Source organism: Talpa occidentalis, unplaced genomic scaffold (assembly GCF_014898055.3).
Source record: "Talpa occidentalis isolate TD23 unplaced genomic scaffold, MPIMG_talOcc4v2.1 talOcc4.15, whole genome shotgun sequence".
NCBI classification, from domain to species: domain Eukaryota; kingdom Metazoa; phylum Chordata; class Mammalia; order Eulipotyphla; family Talpidae; genus Talpa; species Talpa occidentalis.
This window is the reverse complement of record NW_023601543.1, coordinates 71,738,369-71,757,823: the sequence shown is the minus strand read 5'-3', so window position 1 is coordinate 71,757,823 and position 19,455 is coordinate 71,738,369. Positions and strand designations below refer to the sequence as shown.

Genomic DNA, 19,455 nt, shown 5'->3' with positions numbered 1-19,455 from the left:
TAATATTTTATCATCCTTAAAAAGCATTTTATTATTTTTTTCACTTCTTACTGCATTAGCAAAAGTCCAAAAGAGAGTGTATAAAATGATGCTAGTAAGTGTCCATGTATTTAATTTAAATGTGATAGATGATCCTCTGAGCCCCATTTATATTAACATCTTGTTTAAAATATGTGTACTTTTAACATTTGGAAATAACTCTCCTTCATTTTTCTTAAAAAGTACAAGCTTTCAACACTTGATTTAGCTCCTACATTTTCTCAAATGTAAAATTAAATATCCATCATAGTTTCTGTAACAATTGTTTTAGGTATGATGTTGACAATTACATCCTATAGTCTTTTATATTGTCTTTAGAATTTTGAATAACACTGGTTGTTAATAATATAACAAAAATGTATAGTAAGTCTTTGATTTATGGATGTAAATAGTAAGAACCACAAAGCAATACTCCTTCAAACTCACTAGAATAGCTACAGTCAAAAAGGTAGAAAACAGGTGTTGGTGAGCATGTGGACAAATAGGAAATCACATACATTGTAAGTGAGAATATAAAATGGTATGGTCACTTTGGAAAACAGTTTGACAATACTTCAAATACTTAAGAATAGAATTATCTCTGGCCCAGTAATTCCATGCCTAGAGAAGTGAAAACATGTTCAAGCAAAAAATTTGTATGGGTAGTATTCAAAACAGCATTATCTGTAAGAGTCAAAGCATGGAAAGCAACCCAAATTTCTGTCAACTGGTGAATGAATAAACAAAAGTGATATAACGATATAATGGAATGTTACTTGACCTGACCATAAAGAAGAATGAAATATTGATACATGCTGTAACATGTATGAACTTTGAATACATTAAGCTAAGCAAAATAACCATCCACAAAACAGTATCTATTACACAGTTCCATTTATACACGATATCGAAAATAGGCAAATCCATAAAGACAGAAAGTAGGGCCTGCCTGGTGGCTCAAAGGGATAAGCACCGCACTATGAAGCAATCCGCAGCCTCTGCAGCACTAGTTCGATCCCCAGCCCGCCAGGGAGCAACCCACATGGCGCAGCAGACCTGTCCTGTCTTGCCCCGCTGCTCCCCTCAACAGTGTATTTCAGTCAATCTGCCTGTTCTGCTCCCCACTCTGTCTCTGGTGAATCCTCTCATCCCCCGCATCTCTGGCCTGTACCCCAACTCTTGTATATATAAATAAATAAATCTTAAAAAAAAAAGAAAGTAGTAATAGATCCATGGTTGCTAGGAGCTGGGAGATGGAGAAGGGTAAGACAAATAATTGTTAATTGTTAATTGTTTCAGAATTCTTTTGGGAGTAATTAAATGTCTTAAAACTGATTGTGATATTGCTTGCAAAATATCTGAATATTTTGAAAGCCATTGAATTCTGCATTTTAAGTGCATTTGATGATATGTGAGTTATATCTCATAAAAGCTATTTCAATGTGTGTGCTACATCTTTAAAAAACAATTTTATATAGAGTGCTGTGCTGGTAAATGTTTACCAACACTTCGTTCTCCAGGTGTACTTCTGACATGCAAGAATTTTGTTTATGCTGGCAAATATGAGTAAAACATTGGCAATATATGTCAACTTTATTTGTTCATCAATGATGTGACTTCTTTGCTGAATCAGATTATAGTTATTGGATACTAAATGAGGTTTTTACTGTTTGTGCTATATCAATATAACAGCTATAGACATGGCATTTTTAAGTTTGATCTGCATTATTAACAATTTTCCATCATTGTCTTAAGGGTAGACAATCAACAAAATGACTTTACAACCTGGTATGTTGCATTTGACAACTCATGGGATAAATACTTCCACCATGGCTCATCTCAAGCTGCCAACATAATCTTCTCTAAGTGGACATTGGGAAAAAAATATGCAGTTCAAGTATACTATTAAATAGCATTTCTGCCATAGTCCTACTATAGCTCAATTGTGTAGCAAAATAATTAGGATGTTTTGGGTATCTATTACCTTTGTTTTTAATATAGTATGCTAAATTATAAGTTTCTGTAATTTAATTTTTAATAACAATTGAATTTAAAACTCTGTTTACAGAATTTCTGAAAATGTAGTCATTGATTCTCACGAACTGGTATAAACCAGCTCCAATCAGCAAGTGAAATCATATCTGAATGAGGAAGCTCTGCTTCCGCAGTGTTGCAGGCTAGTTTACAAGATAGACTTGGGCTGTTCAGATAGGCTACAGACATGTAACCTTTAATTAATGAAGCTTTGGAAAGGGGAGACAAGGGGAAATGCAAGTTCAGGAGATATTAAGCAGGTTGTTAATGAATTTGAAATTATTTATCGACTTCCTAATATATTCAAGACACTGTAATAGGTCCTGGTAATATACAGAAGTAAGTACCAATATCATATCTGCTTCTGGAGAATGCATCTTTCTCTAGTTGTGGGTTTCAACATGAAAGCAAACCAAATCTTACAGGTAATATATGATGATAAAATTTAGATAGGTTTCAATAGCTATGACAGGTGAAAAGACAGCAGAGGACTTTCTTAGAAAAGCCAAGTCAGTCTTTTCTAATCTTGGAAGAGGTGCTATTTGAATTGAGATTTAATGAGGAACTAGGTGGACTGGGTGGAAATGAGAATTTAAAACAAATTTAAAAAATAGGATGTTCAGAAGCATGAGAACAGGAAATGCATCATGGATGGAATGCTCCTAATATTCAGATACTAAAATCTGCTTTCTAACTGGCATGTCTTATTTCATCAGTCAAAAGTACAACAGTCACATCATTTTTATTTTCCTAACTCCTATTTCCTAATTGCCTAATTTATTTCCTAAATAAAATTTCTGAAATCTATTTTTCTAACTTTCTAATCTGTTCTCATTTATCTCTATCTGTCCTTATCGGGTGGAAGTGCATCATCTCTCCCTGTGCCCCACAATGATCCATGAACTTCTATCAACTCCTGGTTCATATTCAACCTGAGGAAATAAACAAGAGAGTTCATTGTTTTTGCTCTCAGACACAGGCAGTACACACTGGGGCCCATGTCACAGCTCTCTGAGACACCTGTGATTACCCACAGTTTCCCAGATAAAAAGTACTAAGTGGACGCAGCTTTCTTCCCCAACACTCAAGCAGTTGAACAGTCTTAGGTGTAAGTCTGACTTCTCTCAGGATTGATTCCATGTGTCCTTTTCTGCTAAGAGAGCTATGTGCAAGAAAGGAACTGCTATCTTTTGCTCAGTCGACAAATAGGTATAATTAAGAGAAACCACTCAAAAATCTCTTGATAGAACAGAGCTGTGCTCAAGTTCACTTTCTATCCTTATTGTATTGAGAAGCAGCTGGCAGCTACTCAATCTCTCTCCCTCTCTCTCTCTCTCTATCTCTCTCTCTCTCTCTCTGTCTCTCTGTCTCTCTCTCTCTCTCTCTCTCACACACACACACACACGCGCACACACACACACACACACAGAGTAATGCTTGTAAATTTTAAAAACAAAAACTATTTCACTATTCTTATGAGGCTTCCTATTAACCTCTGCTTTGTGAAGCTCCCTGTTACCACATTGACCACCAGCATAGTGATCTGTCGTCACAGCTCTCACGTGTACGTCGACCTTTTAAGAAATTATGTGAAACGTTCTATGAAGCCAACATTGCACTAATACCAAAACCAAACAAGGACAACACAAAAAAAAGAAAACTACAGGCCAATCTCGCTAATGAACACTGATGCAAAAATCCTCAATAAAATTTTAGCTATCAAAATCCAACAATGCATCCATAAGATAATTCACCACGACCAAGTAGGATTCATTCCAGGGACACAAGGATGGTTCAGCATCTGAAAATCAATCAACGTTATCCAACACATCAACAAAAAGAAATATAAAAACCATATGATAATATCAATAGATGCTGAGAAAGCTTTCGACTAAGTGCAACACCCATTCATGATAAAAAAACCTTGAAATTATTGGGATACAAGGAACATACCTCAACATCATAAAGGCCATGTATGACAAGCCAACAGCCAGTATCATTCTCAATGGTGAAAAGCTGAAAGCATTTCCATTAAGATTTGGAACAAGACAAGGATGACCACTCTCACCATTGCTTTTCAATATAATACTGGAAGTCCTAGCCAGAGCAATAAGGCAAGAGAAAGACATACAAGGAATCCAAATAGGAAAAGAAGAAATGAAACTATCACTATTTGCAGATGACATGATAATATACATAGAGAACCCCAAAAACTCCACAGAAAAACTAATTCAACTAATCAATCAGTTCAGTAAAGTGGCAGGATACAAAATCAACATGCAAAAGTCAGTAGCCTTCCTATACACAAACAATAAATCTGAAGAAGAAGAAATAAAAAAAATCCCTTTTATCATCAAAACAAAAAAAAAAATCAAATACTTGGGAATAAATCTAACAAAAGAGGTAAAGGACCTTTACAAAGAAAACTGTAAAACACTGTTAAAAGAAATAGAAGAAGACACAAAGAAATGGAAAGATATCCCCTGCTCATGGATTGGAAGAATAAACATTATTAAAATGGCCATCCTACCAAAAGCAATATACAGATTCAATGCTATTCCAATAAAAATTCCAATGTCATTCTTCAAAGAAATAGAACAATTATCGATGAAATTCATATGGAATCACCAAAAACCCCGAATAGCCAAAGCTCTCCTGAAAAAAACAAAGAAGGGAATGGAGGCATCACACGCCCAGACTTCAAACTATACTACAAAGCTATAATCATCAAAACTGCATGGTATTAGAACAAGAACAGATACACAGAATCGAATAGAAAATCCAGAAATAAACCCACAGATTTATGGTCAACTAATCTTTGACAAAGGAGCAAAGAATATGCATTGGAGCAAAGAAAGTTTGTTCAATAAATGGTGCTGGGAAAACTGGGTTGCTACATGCAAAAGAATGAAGCTTGACCACTACCTCACACCATACACAAAAACCAAATCAAAATGGATTAAAGAACTAGACATAAGACCTGAAACCATAAAATACATAGAAGGAAATATAGGCAAAACACTACGTGATATGCACATCAAAGACATCTTTACAGACACATCACCCAAAGCAGTGATAGTGAAGGCAAAGATAAACAGCTGGGACTACATCAAATTGAATAGCTTCTGCACAGCAAAAGAGACAATAACAAAAACAGAGACACCCCACCGACTGGGAGAATATTTTTGCACCCAACACTAATGATAAAGGACTGATCACAAAAATCTGCAAAAAGCTGATGAGACTCAACAACAACAAAGAAAATAATCCAGTCAAAAAATGGGCAGAAGAGCTAAAAGAAACTTCTCTGAAGAGGAAATGCAAATGGCCAACAGGCATATGAAAAAATGTTCAACATCACTTGTAATCAGGGAAATGCAAATCAAAACTACAATGAGATACCGTCTTACACCAGTGAGAATGGCACATATTAAAAAAAAACTAGCAACAACAAATGTTGGCAAGGTTGTGGAGAAAAAGGAACTATCCTGCACTGTTGGTGGGAGTGCAAACTGGTCCAACCACTATGGAGAGCTGTGTGGAGATTTCTTGACCTACTAAACATAGAGCTTCCATATGATCCAGCAATTCCACTCCTAGGTATTTACCCAAAGGACACAGAAACATCAATTCCAAAGAGTGTCTGCACCCCTATGTTTATAGCAGCACTGTTTACAATAGCTAAGCTTTGGAAACAACCCAAATGCCCAAAAATAGATGACTGGATCAAGAAGATGTGGTACATATACACCATGGAATATTACTCAGCATTCAAAAAAGATAAACACATGCAATTTGCAGCAACATGGATGGAGCTGGGAGGGATCATGCTCAGCGAAATAAGCCAGAAAGAAAAGAAAAATACTGGATGGTCTCACTCATAGCAGGAATCTAGAAAACTTAAATAAGAGACCAGGAAAAAGAATAACTCTAAGAAAGAAAATATCAAAATCAACAAACAACTATGAACCAGAGACACTCTATGGGGGTTGGGGGCGGGGAAAGGAGGGATTGGGGTCAAAATAAGGGGGTTGTAATTGTATGGGGAATATAAAAATAAAATTTAAATTAAAAAAAAAGAAATTATGTGAAAATAATCCACTTTCTTGTGACTGTGCTTTATATGATCTCAAAGTACTGTAACATCCTCAGTACTCCTTGATTCTCTCTGATCCTATGCAAATTTTGCAAATTCAGTAGAGTGATTTCTTTACAAAGGAGTCTCCTCCTACCTGAAAACTTTCCCCAGCTTAGATCTGCCTGTAAATGGAAATGCCAAATCTTCAACTTGGCCTACATGGAAGGAGACGGTTGGCCCTGCTCCAGCCTCATCAGTGCTGTATTCTCCTCCTAATACCCCCAGCCCCCACCCCCATGTACACTTGAGCTTCAGTCACTCTGATTTTTTTTTACTTCCTCCAGAGTTCCCTGACTTTCTCTCATGCATGCTCTTCCTCTCTGCCTAGAGTACTTTTCTGTTTTTCCCTCCACTCTCTTATTCCATCCATGAATCTCATTCTCTGACCCACAACAAGCCCAACCCAAGACTGGAAAGTTTCCATAGCTTTCCCCAAAGCATGGCAGAGATCTCCAGAGCTTGAAGCAAGGTGGATAGTCAAAGACTAAATGAACCAAGATGATTGAGAAGGCAAATTTATTACATGGATGCAGGAGCCATTACCAAGGTTGCTGCAGTACAAGGTGTGTGTGGGTGAGAGAAATGAAGAATTAGGTAATGGGAAATCACTTGATCTGGGAAGGTAGGAGAGTGACAGGAGAGACAAATTCAGTTCCCAATGAGAGATGTATTCAATTGACTTCTTTGCTAGGGAATGACAGGTTGAGCTGCTAATGGTATGCTCATTATTTATAAATAAATTATTTCATAAAATTTAATGTAAAATTGGGCAATTTCTGGAAATTTCTATTTGAGTTCCAGTCATTAAGTCCCACCTAAAAACTAAAACTTGATCCCTTAAAAGACAGACTGTGTAAATTGTTGCTAGGGAAAATTTTAAAACTGTAACATATGTTGATTCTGTTGGCGGGTGATGTTAGCCATCGCACGGTGTAGTATTTTGAGATTTACTGAATTCATGACTACCATAGCACTGTAACAAGTAGTTCCTTTGTAGAAAAGCTAGTGCTCATATAAAAATGTAAATACAAAGAATACTGCATTTAAAATTGTTTTGTGGCATTGGACTGACATTTCCCATAGAAATCTGTAGTCAATTTCCAACCACTAAAATTAACTTTCAGTTATCCATTTCACAATATAATTGTTCTTCAAGGGAGGTATGATTCCATATTAAAATATTTAGAAAGTATTTATATATAAAAAAATAATAAAGGAACCTATTTAGAGCTCCATTTTGCCCCTTAAAAGCTTATAGACATTTTTAAGACTTGCCTTATTTGGTCACTAATGATGTATTTTGTATTTAGAATCAAAATCCATGAGGAACCTTGGATGACATGAAGAATAAACAAAGATAAAAGGAGGAGGCTGATTCAACACCATCTTAGAGATATTAGAAGAGCAAGAATTTATATATGAACAATATTCTTTACACAGTGGATATAGTTAAGATAATATTAACTTTATCCAACAAAAAGTTTCTGTTGTGAAACTTGGAGAACAGACTTTACATATAGCTATGCCTCTCCAGGACTCGGAGCGAGTGTATCTAGGCACAGCATACATTTCTCTGGGTTTGCATTGTGGAATTGTTCATCAACACGATTTTAGGAGATGTCCATTACCAACTCATAGCTTAGCCCTAAGACTTCCAGACTTCAGAAACCTTCTTTTTTACACTTTACAGAGATAGAGTTGTCGAGGCTCTTTAGAATCTTTTCAGGAATTTATGAAATTGAGAAAGTTTGCCTGCCTCAGATGCCAGCAAAGGTCTCTTTGCTGAGAGGTCCCTGGCCACAATTCAAGCTGGACTAGGCATTCACAGGTCTCCATTCACTCCCCCATTATCTGGCTACACATAAAGGTAGCAAGATCTTGAAATGAGAATGTACTGGAATATTTTAGTTCTTTAATGCTGGCGGGGGCTTGGGTAAACCAGGTGTTTGCAAAGTGGTATAACCTGTCTAGAAACAAGCCTTACTTTCTGCAGGCATCAAATTCACTTCCACCTTTTAGTCAGGGACCTTCACTTACCTTATTAAGTCATCACCCAGTCTGTATTCACCGTTACCATAATCTCTCCTGAGGAGCATATTGAAAGAAACTAATCTCCACACTAGTGTCGTTGAGTTTACAGCTAATAAAAAATCCCAAATATTTATTCTCATGTGATGTTTGTTTATTAATGTGCCTAAAATAAGGGTGTACATGCGTTGGTTTCCTTAATCACAATGTTATTCCTTAATGGTAAAAATATTTTAATAACATTCTTCAAGGATCTGAATCTATGTTCCTTTCCTTTCCATCCAAAGACTTTGCTCCCTTTCTACTTCCCACACTCAGGACTGAGAAACTCCTTCTACTTACCTTTTAAAGACACAGTTATCAAGGTTATACACCCCCCGAATATCAGGTTTTGAGAAGAGTGCCTCACTTTTGTGCTATCTTTCCCCCAAATTCACAAATTCAATGTAGTCATGTGAATACATGAGAATCAGTCAGATCTCAGTGGAAGAACCTTCTATTATTGCTGACTAGTTTGCAAAATCTTTGAAGTAACTCTTATTCCATTAACCAAGCTGTCAAAACCACACAGTCTATAAATTTGACAAAGATTGAAAATATATTAATTTAGAAAGATGTTTCATTAAATCAATGAAGTGATTAAAACATTACCTGCCAGTTTGCCTAAATTAAGAGTGTACAAATAATTTTATAACATATTTCCATCGTTTTTCTCCACAGGCGACTCAGCTAATCTAACCTGCAGAGCTTTCTTTGGGTACAGTGGAGATGTCAGTCCTTTAATTTACTGGATGAAAGGAGAGAAGTTTATTGAAGATCTGGATGAAAATCGAGTTTGGGAAAGTGACATTAGGTAAAAGATACTTTTTTCTTTTGATCTGTACAGTCAAGATAAGCATTTGCTCTGTTAGTGAATAGAAAGTGAGCTAAAAGAAAATACTTTCATTTTTTGGTTTCACTTTTACTATAAGAAAAATTTCACAATTAATGGCAAAACACCATTAAGTGACTGACTATGGAATTACAAGACATGAATGTCCTTTGCAAAGAATTGAAGAGAAATTTTTCACTAAGGGATATACTGAGTGTGAGACAAACCAAAACCCCATAAAATATGGAAAATGTGATACTGGGCTTTTTGTTAATAAGAGTTCTGTTTTTTAATGGTTGAGAATAAATATTAAGAAGGTGTGAGGACTCAACCAACACAATTTCTGTCATTTACTTTTCTATGTTGTTACATATTTGAGCCATCAAGTAGACTATAAAGCACTTGATAGGAATGACAAAGGATATACAAAATGTTCTCATCCCCTTTTTTAAGTCTGACTTTAAATTCTAATTATTTATACCATGGGAATGATAGAAAATAACTATTAAAAATGCCATCTATTTTGAGGGCATAACATGTAAGCCTCTTTTTGAAAAATCAATTAATTTATTCATTTACTCTTAAGTATTATGGTATTCAATTATGACTAAAATTATGCTTGGGCATAGATGCTTATTTGTAATCATAATGTAAATAAGCAAAGATAATAACAATAATGAAGCTGTAACTGAATCAAAATGCTAATCATGTGTAAACATTCTCCCATCTAAAGTTTGCATCTTCTCAATATACATAAGCATTTTAACCAAGTTTCCCTTTTCTAAATATGAGGACTTTTAAAATTTGATGAAAGGCATAAGAGAAAAAGCATTTCAGTAGAAAATAAAAAATGTATAAAACTGTCGTATCAGGTTATTTCTATTGGGATCTTCTTCCTGGCAACAAATACACAAGAATATTGCACTCCAAGTGGGTTCTGAATTGTCCAGATGAGCAATTCTCCAATATGTACTAAAATGTTCCTTTCCCATTTTTCATATTTAAACTGTCACTATCACCTTTTTTTACCCACATGCATTGTAATACTAAAGTTTAGAAAAAAAGATAATAAACTTCCTAACTTCTCCCCGCCTCTTTTGGTGGGTACTCAGGGAAGGTTCTAAAAGTATTTTTCTTTCATTCTGAATTAGGAAGTTTGCAAAACCAAGTTAAAACAGGTGGGAGGGTGGAGGTAGAAACACATGGAGCAGGAAAGAGAGACCTGCTTTGAAGTTTTCCTCTTGCTCTGAAAGATTGCTAAAAATCTCTGACAATGAGGTTACTAAGCATTTACCATTAATTTTAAATATCAGAATTAAACACTTTATTAGAACATTCGCTATACAGGTTTATAACTTCATATTTTTTTAATAATAGGCAATTGGCTTATATCTTTAAAAAAAAAATCCAGGATGGAGATTTCAACTGAAATGTCAAAATAGCTCATTAATTTCCCATTCTTTTTTTCTTTAAATTAACTTGATGTATAATTAGTCCTCCAGCCTAAGACATTAGGAGTTCTTATCTCACCTTTGCATCATATTTCTTTTTAAAGGTAAAGCAAAAAGAAAAGTAAACTTTTCTTCAAGGTCTCTCTCACCTCCTTATTATGACAGCATGATTGTCCTGCTAAGAGAGATAATTAACTGCAACTTCATTAGCATCTACAAAGACAAGCTTCCTCATTAGAAGTGAAGAAGAAAAGGGCATGATATAATTTAATTAAGATCGCATCAATCCATAGTCAAATTTGAAGCACAGATATAGTTATTTCCACATCAGATTCACATTCACCTACCTTTCCTTCTTTTTCATGTATGTGTATGTGTGTGGGATTTTTTTTGTTTTGCTTTGCTTTATATTCTAGAATTCTTAAGGAGCATCTGGGGGAACAAGAAGTTTCCATCTCATTAATTGTGGACTCTGTAAAAGAAGGCGACTTGGGAAATTACTCCTGTTATGTTGAAAATGGGAATGGACGTCGGCATGCCAGCGTTCTCCTTCATAAAAGGGGTGAGCGTAACCTTCTAAGCGTGAATGGTCTACTGAAGTTATAATGAGAGGGAAATAATTGGGAGCCAAAAAAAAAATTAAGTTCTCTTTTGCTACACAAATATATCCTAAATAAAATAATCACATTAGCCCTAGAACCATCGAGGCGCCTGCCACAGGGGAGGGCTGCCTAGCCCAAGCTCTAGAGTCAAATTTGGATTCCTTGCTCTCCTTTAACATCAACTGTTTAACCTTCAGCACCGTGTTTTCATTTCCCTTAAGCTTCAGTTTTCTGATATACAGAACAGGGAAAATCATAGTATCAATTTTTTGGTGTGATTTAAGGATAAAAAAGGACAAGAAATGTGTAGAACTTGCCACAGAGCCTGTACACAGAAAGTATTTAGTTAAATGTGCTTATTATTAGTAATAGAAATAGGCAAACCTATTAAAATGAACCAAAATAGTGTTCAGCCAAGCACTGTTTCTTATTGAAAGAGTCTTCCTTTAGTGGCAGAAGTATGTCTAAGGACTTCCCCACCGCAGTCATTGTAGATCTTTTTATTTTTCTGCCTTGGATAAGATTTACATGTATAATATCATCCCATGAGTAATAATAATGCATTAATTACCCACGAGCATCAATTATCCATTAATGCATTATTATTACTCAGCTGCTCAATAATAATTGAAGTAAAATAGGTTGTGGTTAGTGCAACATCTGCTACATGAAACCTGATTCCACAGTAGCCCCAATACCTATGCACTGGGTTAAATATATATATATATAATTGTTTGAAATTAGAGACAGTTGTAAAGCTTGCGCCATGTCTTTTAGTTTGGCATGTATATAATTAGAGAAAAAAACCTATTTTTTTCTACAGTGCTAAGTGAAGACTTTCTGGTTTTTGGAACATATATTCTTGGTGCTCTCTTACTCAGCACATTTGCAATGATTTTAATTTCAAAGCACATGTTTAATCCTAGACTCTTTGAGCTTAGAGAAGAAAGAGAACATTGAAGATTTCCCCCCACTCACCCCAAACACACACGCTATTGCACAATAGATTCCCTTTGAATGTTACTGAAAGCTATTGAAACAGACACTTCGTTTGTCAAGGTGACTACAATATTAAAATAGTTTACTTTTTTGGGATATGAGCAGAGGGGAAAGGTGAGCCACAGCTAGCAATATTATTGTTTCTTTCTCTAGTTCAACCATATTATATTTAGTCAATAAAAGGACGTATAGTAAAAAATATATACAGAGAAAAGAACAGAAATAGTTTCCCCAGGTTGGAAAGCAGCTTAAATGTTATGTAATTGAACTTCTCCTTAACATCATCCCAAGTGATCTATCAGCTCATACTCGATCCCATTCCCTCTCAAAAAAGCCAATTCTATCTTTAGAAAAACTATTAGAAAGCATCTCAGTGTATATCATACCTATTTTATGCCAAGAGGCACTGTATGGGCCCTGGAAGGCAGATAAAAGTAAAGAGGGGTCCCTTTCTGGAGAAGCAGGAGAGGAGGTAATTGGTAAAATATGAACACATGTACCTCTAGCTCAGTCTGAAAAATATGAGCAAATTTATACAGCATCTGCTATGCCAAGGAATTCCTACCTCATAAATGTGATCCTGTGCCTCTGAATCACATACAGTGCTGTCAACCAATGTTATCATCCCATTTTGTAGACAAAACAAAAAATGAGGCCATGAAAAATGGACTTGCATAGAATATTTTAAAACAATCCGTGTAATTCACTAAATTAACAGATATAAAGAAAGAAAAACCACCTCAAAGGATGCAGAAAAATCATTTTCCTTAGTGGTTGCACGTGGGGAGTTCTGCAATCTGCCCCTCACCTTAGAGAGATATTCCAGCATTTCACACATCCAGCATTCATTTCTGATTACTAAAAATCTTTCAGCACACTGGGACTGAAGGGAAACTCTCTTATTGTGATAAAGGCATCTACAAATCACCTACATTTGACAGAATATTTCACAGTAAAAGATGGAATGAGAAACAAGACAGCATCTCTAGTTCACTGTCGGTCTACCCCTTGACCCTAGTTCTAAACTTTTACTCTCTTCTCCAAAACAACCCTTCAAAATTTGATGGCAATCACCATGATCCTGCTGGGCCTTTACTTCTTTACATTCAACTTCCTTCCTTCCTTTTTATTCATTCTTTCTTTGTGTTGATAAAATATTTATACTATTCTGGTTATTCTCTTGAATGTGCTATAATTAAAGGGCCTGAAATATTCCTTAGGAAGGGAAGAAGTAAAAAGAATATAGGGCACATATAAAAATCCAGTGACTTGGACAACATTTCTTTAGATAAAGTAGGATTGACAGTAGTGATCATAAGAAGAGAGGAAGAAAAATGAATTGTAGCTCAGGAGGATATGACTATTAAAATTGTTCTTGCAGGCAGGTACACAGCTAGGAAGTGTCAAACATCCCCAGGCTATTTTTAGCATGTGTGGCCAAAGGTTCAGTTGCCTATAGCTATAAAAACTTCCAGTACTCCAAAAATAAATGGTTGAAGGATCAAGGAAATTGTTTGAAAAAACTCCCAATACTGTCTGATTCCCTATACATGAAGAAGAAAATTATGGCCAGTGTTAGAACACTCTTCAATATTTAAATCTTCCACCGTTTTTCAAATATGTACTTACATGAACAGCATTTATCTAGTAGTGCGATAAATGCATTTAGAAGCCAAAAATGGTGGGTGTGGTGAGAAAAGGTACTCCTGGAGCCTCTACAGTGTTGTACAATAATGTTACCTCCATTCAAAAAAAGCCAAAAAGAGGGCCTCCCCTGGTGGTGCAGCGGTTGAGCGCTGGGCCGCAAGGCTGCCACACACACAAAAAAAGCCACACACACACACACAAAAAAAGCCAAAAAGTATCTTTCTAGGTCACGTACACCAAAAGTCCCTCTTAAAGTTAGTGGGTGCCTTCCTTGTGAGCAAATGAATCAACTCACAAAGGCAGCAATGGCTGCAGAGTCCTGCCCTTGAGAAGTTCCTGTTCATGTCCAATGATCTGTTCCAGCCATCCATGTGACAAAGAAACGGCTTTGGGTAACATACAGCCTAAGTTCAACTGTGCCAGCCCTTCAATGTCCAGAAGGTCAGGGCACATTTAAGCCTATAGTTTGGCTCTTTGATATTAACCACCCTGAAAAAGTCAAATTGCTGTCATGTTAGCAATTATGTAATTTCAGATGAGTTGCTCTATTACTCAGGAGACTTAAAGCTGAAAGAAGAAACTGGAAGCTGTCAGTACTAATTATATTTTTTGCCATTGACTTATAAATCCCTTACCTTATTTTACAGGGCTTCAAAGTCTTCCTTTCTGAAACCTCCCTAGAGAAATATGTTAAAGCATTTGATTAATACAGCTCTTGTAAACCACAAATTGTATGTTCTTCTGACAGGTAAACTTGCCAGGATATACCTTTGCCAAACTTACCTAAACATTTGTCTTCCACTGCTACCTTTCATCCAGAACTGTTGACATAATAAAAATGTCAGAGCTCTCCAATGGGCAATAGAATTCTTGAAGACATCACTTTCATATATCAAATCGGTCTTTCTTAATGCCAAGAGGATGCTACAATAAATAACTCTGCTGGGGCTGAGCTAGACTAGATTTTAGATCACCTTTTATCTTTTTTGAAAAAAAATCTTAATTCCAAAAAAATCTGACTGAACATTTAACAGGAAATTTGACCATAGGACAAGCTTGCTTGATAATATTCGAAGTTGTTGATTGCTGCAGCCAGGGAAGTTACTTGGACAGTGAAGATCCCATCAGACATGCAATGTAGGTATAGCTCATATTCTGTACAGACAATTAGCTTGTGCACTGAGAGAAGGAGGATGTAGAGGGACAGGCCATGGGGCCATGTTAGTCTGTGACTGCCCTGCTCCTTATCCCTCACTCTAGTCCCTGGCCTGGAATCTCAAGAGTTAGATTCTTGATTCAAATGGTTCTTCTCCTTCAAGACTGCTGTTTCTTGTTCCAAATTTTGCCTATATGCAATTGAATTCCAGACTTCATCTTCTGAATCTTGTCACAGATGCCTTTGCTTAGTTTTCTAATTGGTGCTGTCTGACTCAACATGCTTCAAATACTGAGCTTTGTTTCCCTCCAAAACCATGGCCTTTCCTATTCCCCCCATTTCTTACATTTTCCATTTTTCCCTAAAGCAGACCACTCCCACCAGACTCCCAGCCACTCTTACCCCTCAGGCAGGTTTTCTAAGTGTCATCTTCACTCTCTGGCTTTTGTTGACCCTCCAATTGTGAATGCCTCCCATGTGGCTGTTTGCTATATGGAGCAAAGCAGTTTAATGGTGAAGAGTATGGAGTCTGGAGCAAGGTTGCCTGTTACAGCCCAACTCTGAGCTTACATCCTCTGCTGTCTTGGGCAAATCACTTAGTTCCTTGTAAGCCTCAAATTTACCTTCTATAAAATAGGAATAATAATAGTACCTGCCATATAGAGCAGCTCTGAGGGTTAAATGAACTAATGTGTGTCAATATTTATCACCTTGTCTGGCACATATTCATCACTCAATAAATGTTAGCAGCTTTTACATATCTCCACTACAACTGTGATATTCTGGATAATACAGGATGCAGCAATAATGGGTTCCATTAAAAGTCCCTTAAAGTTAATTTGTCTTTCATTAAAATGGCCAGCTTTAATTCAGCAATTTTTTTCCATTGATTCTGTATTTGACTTGATAATACATTTACCTCGGCTTGAATGTGCTGTCCTAAAGGAGAATTTTATTGATTTATTCATGCATCTAATGATAATTATTAAGAACCTACTATGTGTCTGACACGCATAAAATTAACATTCATAAAAATGAACAGGAAATAAGGATCAAATAATTTGGAATGTCCTCATCTACTTTTCCAATTGCATTGATATTAAGCATTCCTGGTATAGACTTGTGCTTCTAGTGAATGTTTGGCAATGAAACTGTTATGTTAAGGGAATGCTTATTAACAATCCTATTCTGAATGGTTATGTTTAGATGCATTGATTACAATAATATGGCAATTCATTCATCATGAAGTAGTTTAGGAACTAGCTAAGTATCTTTCTGAGAGACTAGCACAAGTTAATAATGATAAACATCTAGGTTTCTTCTATTCCCCCTAAAACCCGTTTTAATTCTTCTGTGTATGTGTGTGAGCATGCACACATGCACACACACACACACAAAGTTCCTCCCTCCAAAGAATGTAATCGATAGGAATTAGACTTGCTCAATAAACTCCCTAGTTCTTGAAATATCTTTAGTAATGTAATTAACGTGCACATCATTTAGGAAGCGCTGGTTTAAAGCCGGATGAATTTAGACCCTGTGGATTGCTTATCCCTTCTTATAATGAATCTTTTTTCTAATATGTGCCCATATCCTTGTTAGTGTTTACCCAGTACATTTGTTTCTGGAGAGATACAGTGAGTAGATCATAGACGTCTTTCGGTATTTGCCATTTGACATCTTTGACTACTGAGTTTAGAATATTGGAAGAGCCAACTATCCCTAGATTTTAAATTCTCCTTACCCTCTGTATGGAAAGATAATAACCCATTAAAAACTGAGTAGATATTCTCAAAAGAGTTGTTTTTACTGAGTTGTAGCTTATGCAATGCCAAAATATTAAGGAACTTTAGTTGTGTTGCTGCAGCATCTCCAAATCAGGTTTAACAAATTCTCTTTTTTGGTAAGATCTGACATTTTTCAGTGAATTTTTCTTCTATCCTGTAATGGTGAAAATTAACCTTTAGGGCTATTTCTTAGATATAGAATATTATTTAAGTGAGGTTGTCTCTAAGTTTGTTTGTTTTTTTTTTTTTTTTTTTTTTTGCTTCAACACTGGAATATCTAAATATCTACTTAGAGTTCTGTGGTTCTAGTTTTTTCTCATCATAGAGGTTTATTTTGTCGTTTTGTTTTGCTTTCTAGTCATTTCAACCAATTTCCTTCATCCTAAGCTAGAATATTCAAGTAGCTTCTTTGTTAGGAAAGAAAAGGGCTACTGTTTGCTGATGACTAGTTTCTCAATTAACAAAGAACAAGAAGGTGATCCTGAACAATACCAATCCAGGGGGCCAAGAATGATAACCCCATCAGGTTTTATCATTCAAGTGAAACTAATCATGTGGACCAAACCTTTTAATATTTCATTTCACGTGACCGTAGTCAATGGAAGACCTTTTTTTGTTTTAGAAAGTTTTAGACCTGTTTTCCTAATGTTAAATTCTTTGTAAGATTTTTTAACTTGGACTACTCTATTCCATTACTCAATATGTAATCCACTTCACAAATGTGATGAATGGGGTGGTTACATGTATTGAAGCTTATAAAATATGTAGTAGAGTTTTTCAGTCCTGTAACTACTAATGTCTGTACTGAGTAATTCTTTCTTGGGGGGGAGTTGAGGAGGGCTATCTTGTGCATTGCAAAATATTTAGCAACATTCCTAGACTTTACCACTAGATACCAAAGCATCTTCCCCAACTGTGACAACCACAAATGTCTCTGGATATTGTCAAATGTCCCCAAAGAGAAGGGGCAAAATTGCCACCAGTTGACCTACTCTATTGATATCAGAAAGACAAGTATTTTTATCTTGAAAACCCTCCAAGACTATACTAGACGTGATTGGAAGGTCAACAGAATAGGTATTTCTCATAACATACAAATTGACAAAATTAAGTTCCTTGTGTTTGTATTCTTTGAAAGTCAACTATAAGTCCCTAAAACAGTGTTTCTCTACTTGTTGTTGTTGCCATCTTTATATTACCCACAATCACATAGGGTGTTTGTTCAAAATTGATTCTAATTTATTGGGGGATGGGACTGAAGATTTGTATTTCAAACAAATTCCTTATTAATGTTCACGTTCTTGGTTTGTGGGCCACAATTAGCATACCAAGGTCTTTGCCTAGACAATAGATCTTCTAATAAACTTGGTACTATCTAATAGGTAAAGAGCAACTAGCTCTCTTGAGTTCACTGTTTCCATGAGAGAGGAATGAAAGAAAAGTATAGCTAGTCCGTGAGACTATTTCCAATTAATTGCCTCATTTCTTTTACATGGTCAACACCTTTGAACCTATTTGAACATCAGTATGTTGCCCTCACACTCTACTCTTAATGAGGTTACTTGCCTCATGTATTCAATGAAATTGTGCTTTATAGAACACATTTTCTACTTAGAGAGATATCTGAGAGGGCACTCTCTTCAAGTATTAAATAATTAACCTCTTAAATCAAGAGGACCCTTATTGTTAGACACAGTTCCTACAAATAGCTTTTTGAAAAAAAGGAAATTCATTTGGAATGTCTTAACAACACATATAAAAATATATACATATACATCAGCCTGTGCAAATAGGTTATATAGACTGTTCAGCCTATGCAAATAGCAATTACCAAGGAGAAACAAGATACATGGTGGGCAGTAAATACTACTATTTTCCTGTTTTGAACAGCTAAATCTCAATTATATGTGGTAAGGAAGAGCAGACATAGTGTGAGAATCGAACCTCCATATTGTAGGTCAATGATGTGACTGTAAAACAGGCATCAAAAATTAACACAATCTGGACAAACATGTCCTATGTCATCAAAAGCTCAATTTATTTTATCAGGCATAAGTCTGGCATCTAACAGAGGTTATAAAATATAGTAAACCTAAGGTGAGAGAAGGAATCCACTGGAACTCAGATCTTTATTTTGGAAAATAACAAACAGGCAGTTTACAAAATATTAACTCGCTGATATGGTCTCACATACCCGTAGCACAATTCCACATATATGATCAGACATCACAAACAAGGTAACATATTCACAGCCACCATTTGCCCTTCTTTCTCAGAACTACATTAATATTCTCATTATTTCTAAGTCAAAACAACTGTTGCTGAAGATGGTTCATATCCTGCGCAAGATCTCACTCCACTGCAGGCTACCTGAAAATGATTCATATGATGCTGTTGTGTGAGAGGCAACAAATCATTCCCATTCACCAAATATGTATTGAGTGCCAGCTGCAGGCAAAGCACTGGGTTAGGTGTCCTTAGTAGTTGAGTCTCTTCTGCCAGAGGGATGTCTGCCATCATCCAGGGGCACTAAAGCACCCATTGTCGGGGAGAGGGAGTTTGCTGTGCATTGTTATGTGAATCCCTGCATTGGTTGAAAAGTGGCACAACTGGGTCATGAAATACAAGGTATAACTTTTAATAAGCAGTTCCTGTATATCGAACTTTGACAACCAGGTCGGCAAAGTGAGAAACTAGACTTGACACATAAAAAAATGCTAACTA

At 36.0% G+C, this 19,455-nt stretch overlaps 1 protein-coding gene across 2 annotated transcripts in view; it reads left to right on the top strand.

Annotated features, from left to right (window-relative positions):
• The window catches only part of IL1RAPL1 (interleukin 1 receptor accessory protein like 1), a 1,141,580-nt gene that overhangs the window by 1,092,179 nt on the left and 29,946 nt on the right, over positions 1-19,455 (top strand). For both annotated transcript variants that reach the window (XM_037512572.2, XM_054695805.1), the window contains exons 7-8: positions 8,939-9,071; positions 10,957-11,102. In XM_037512572.2, the coding sequence (XP_037368469.2) occupies positions 8,939-9,071; positions 10,957-11,102 (279 nt within the window). The remainder of the gene's footprint in view (positions 1-8,938; positions 9,072-10,956; positions 11,103-19,455) is intronic.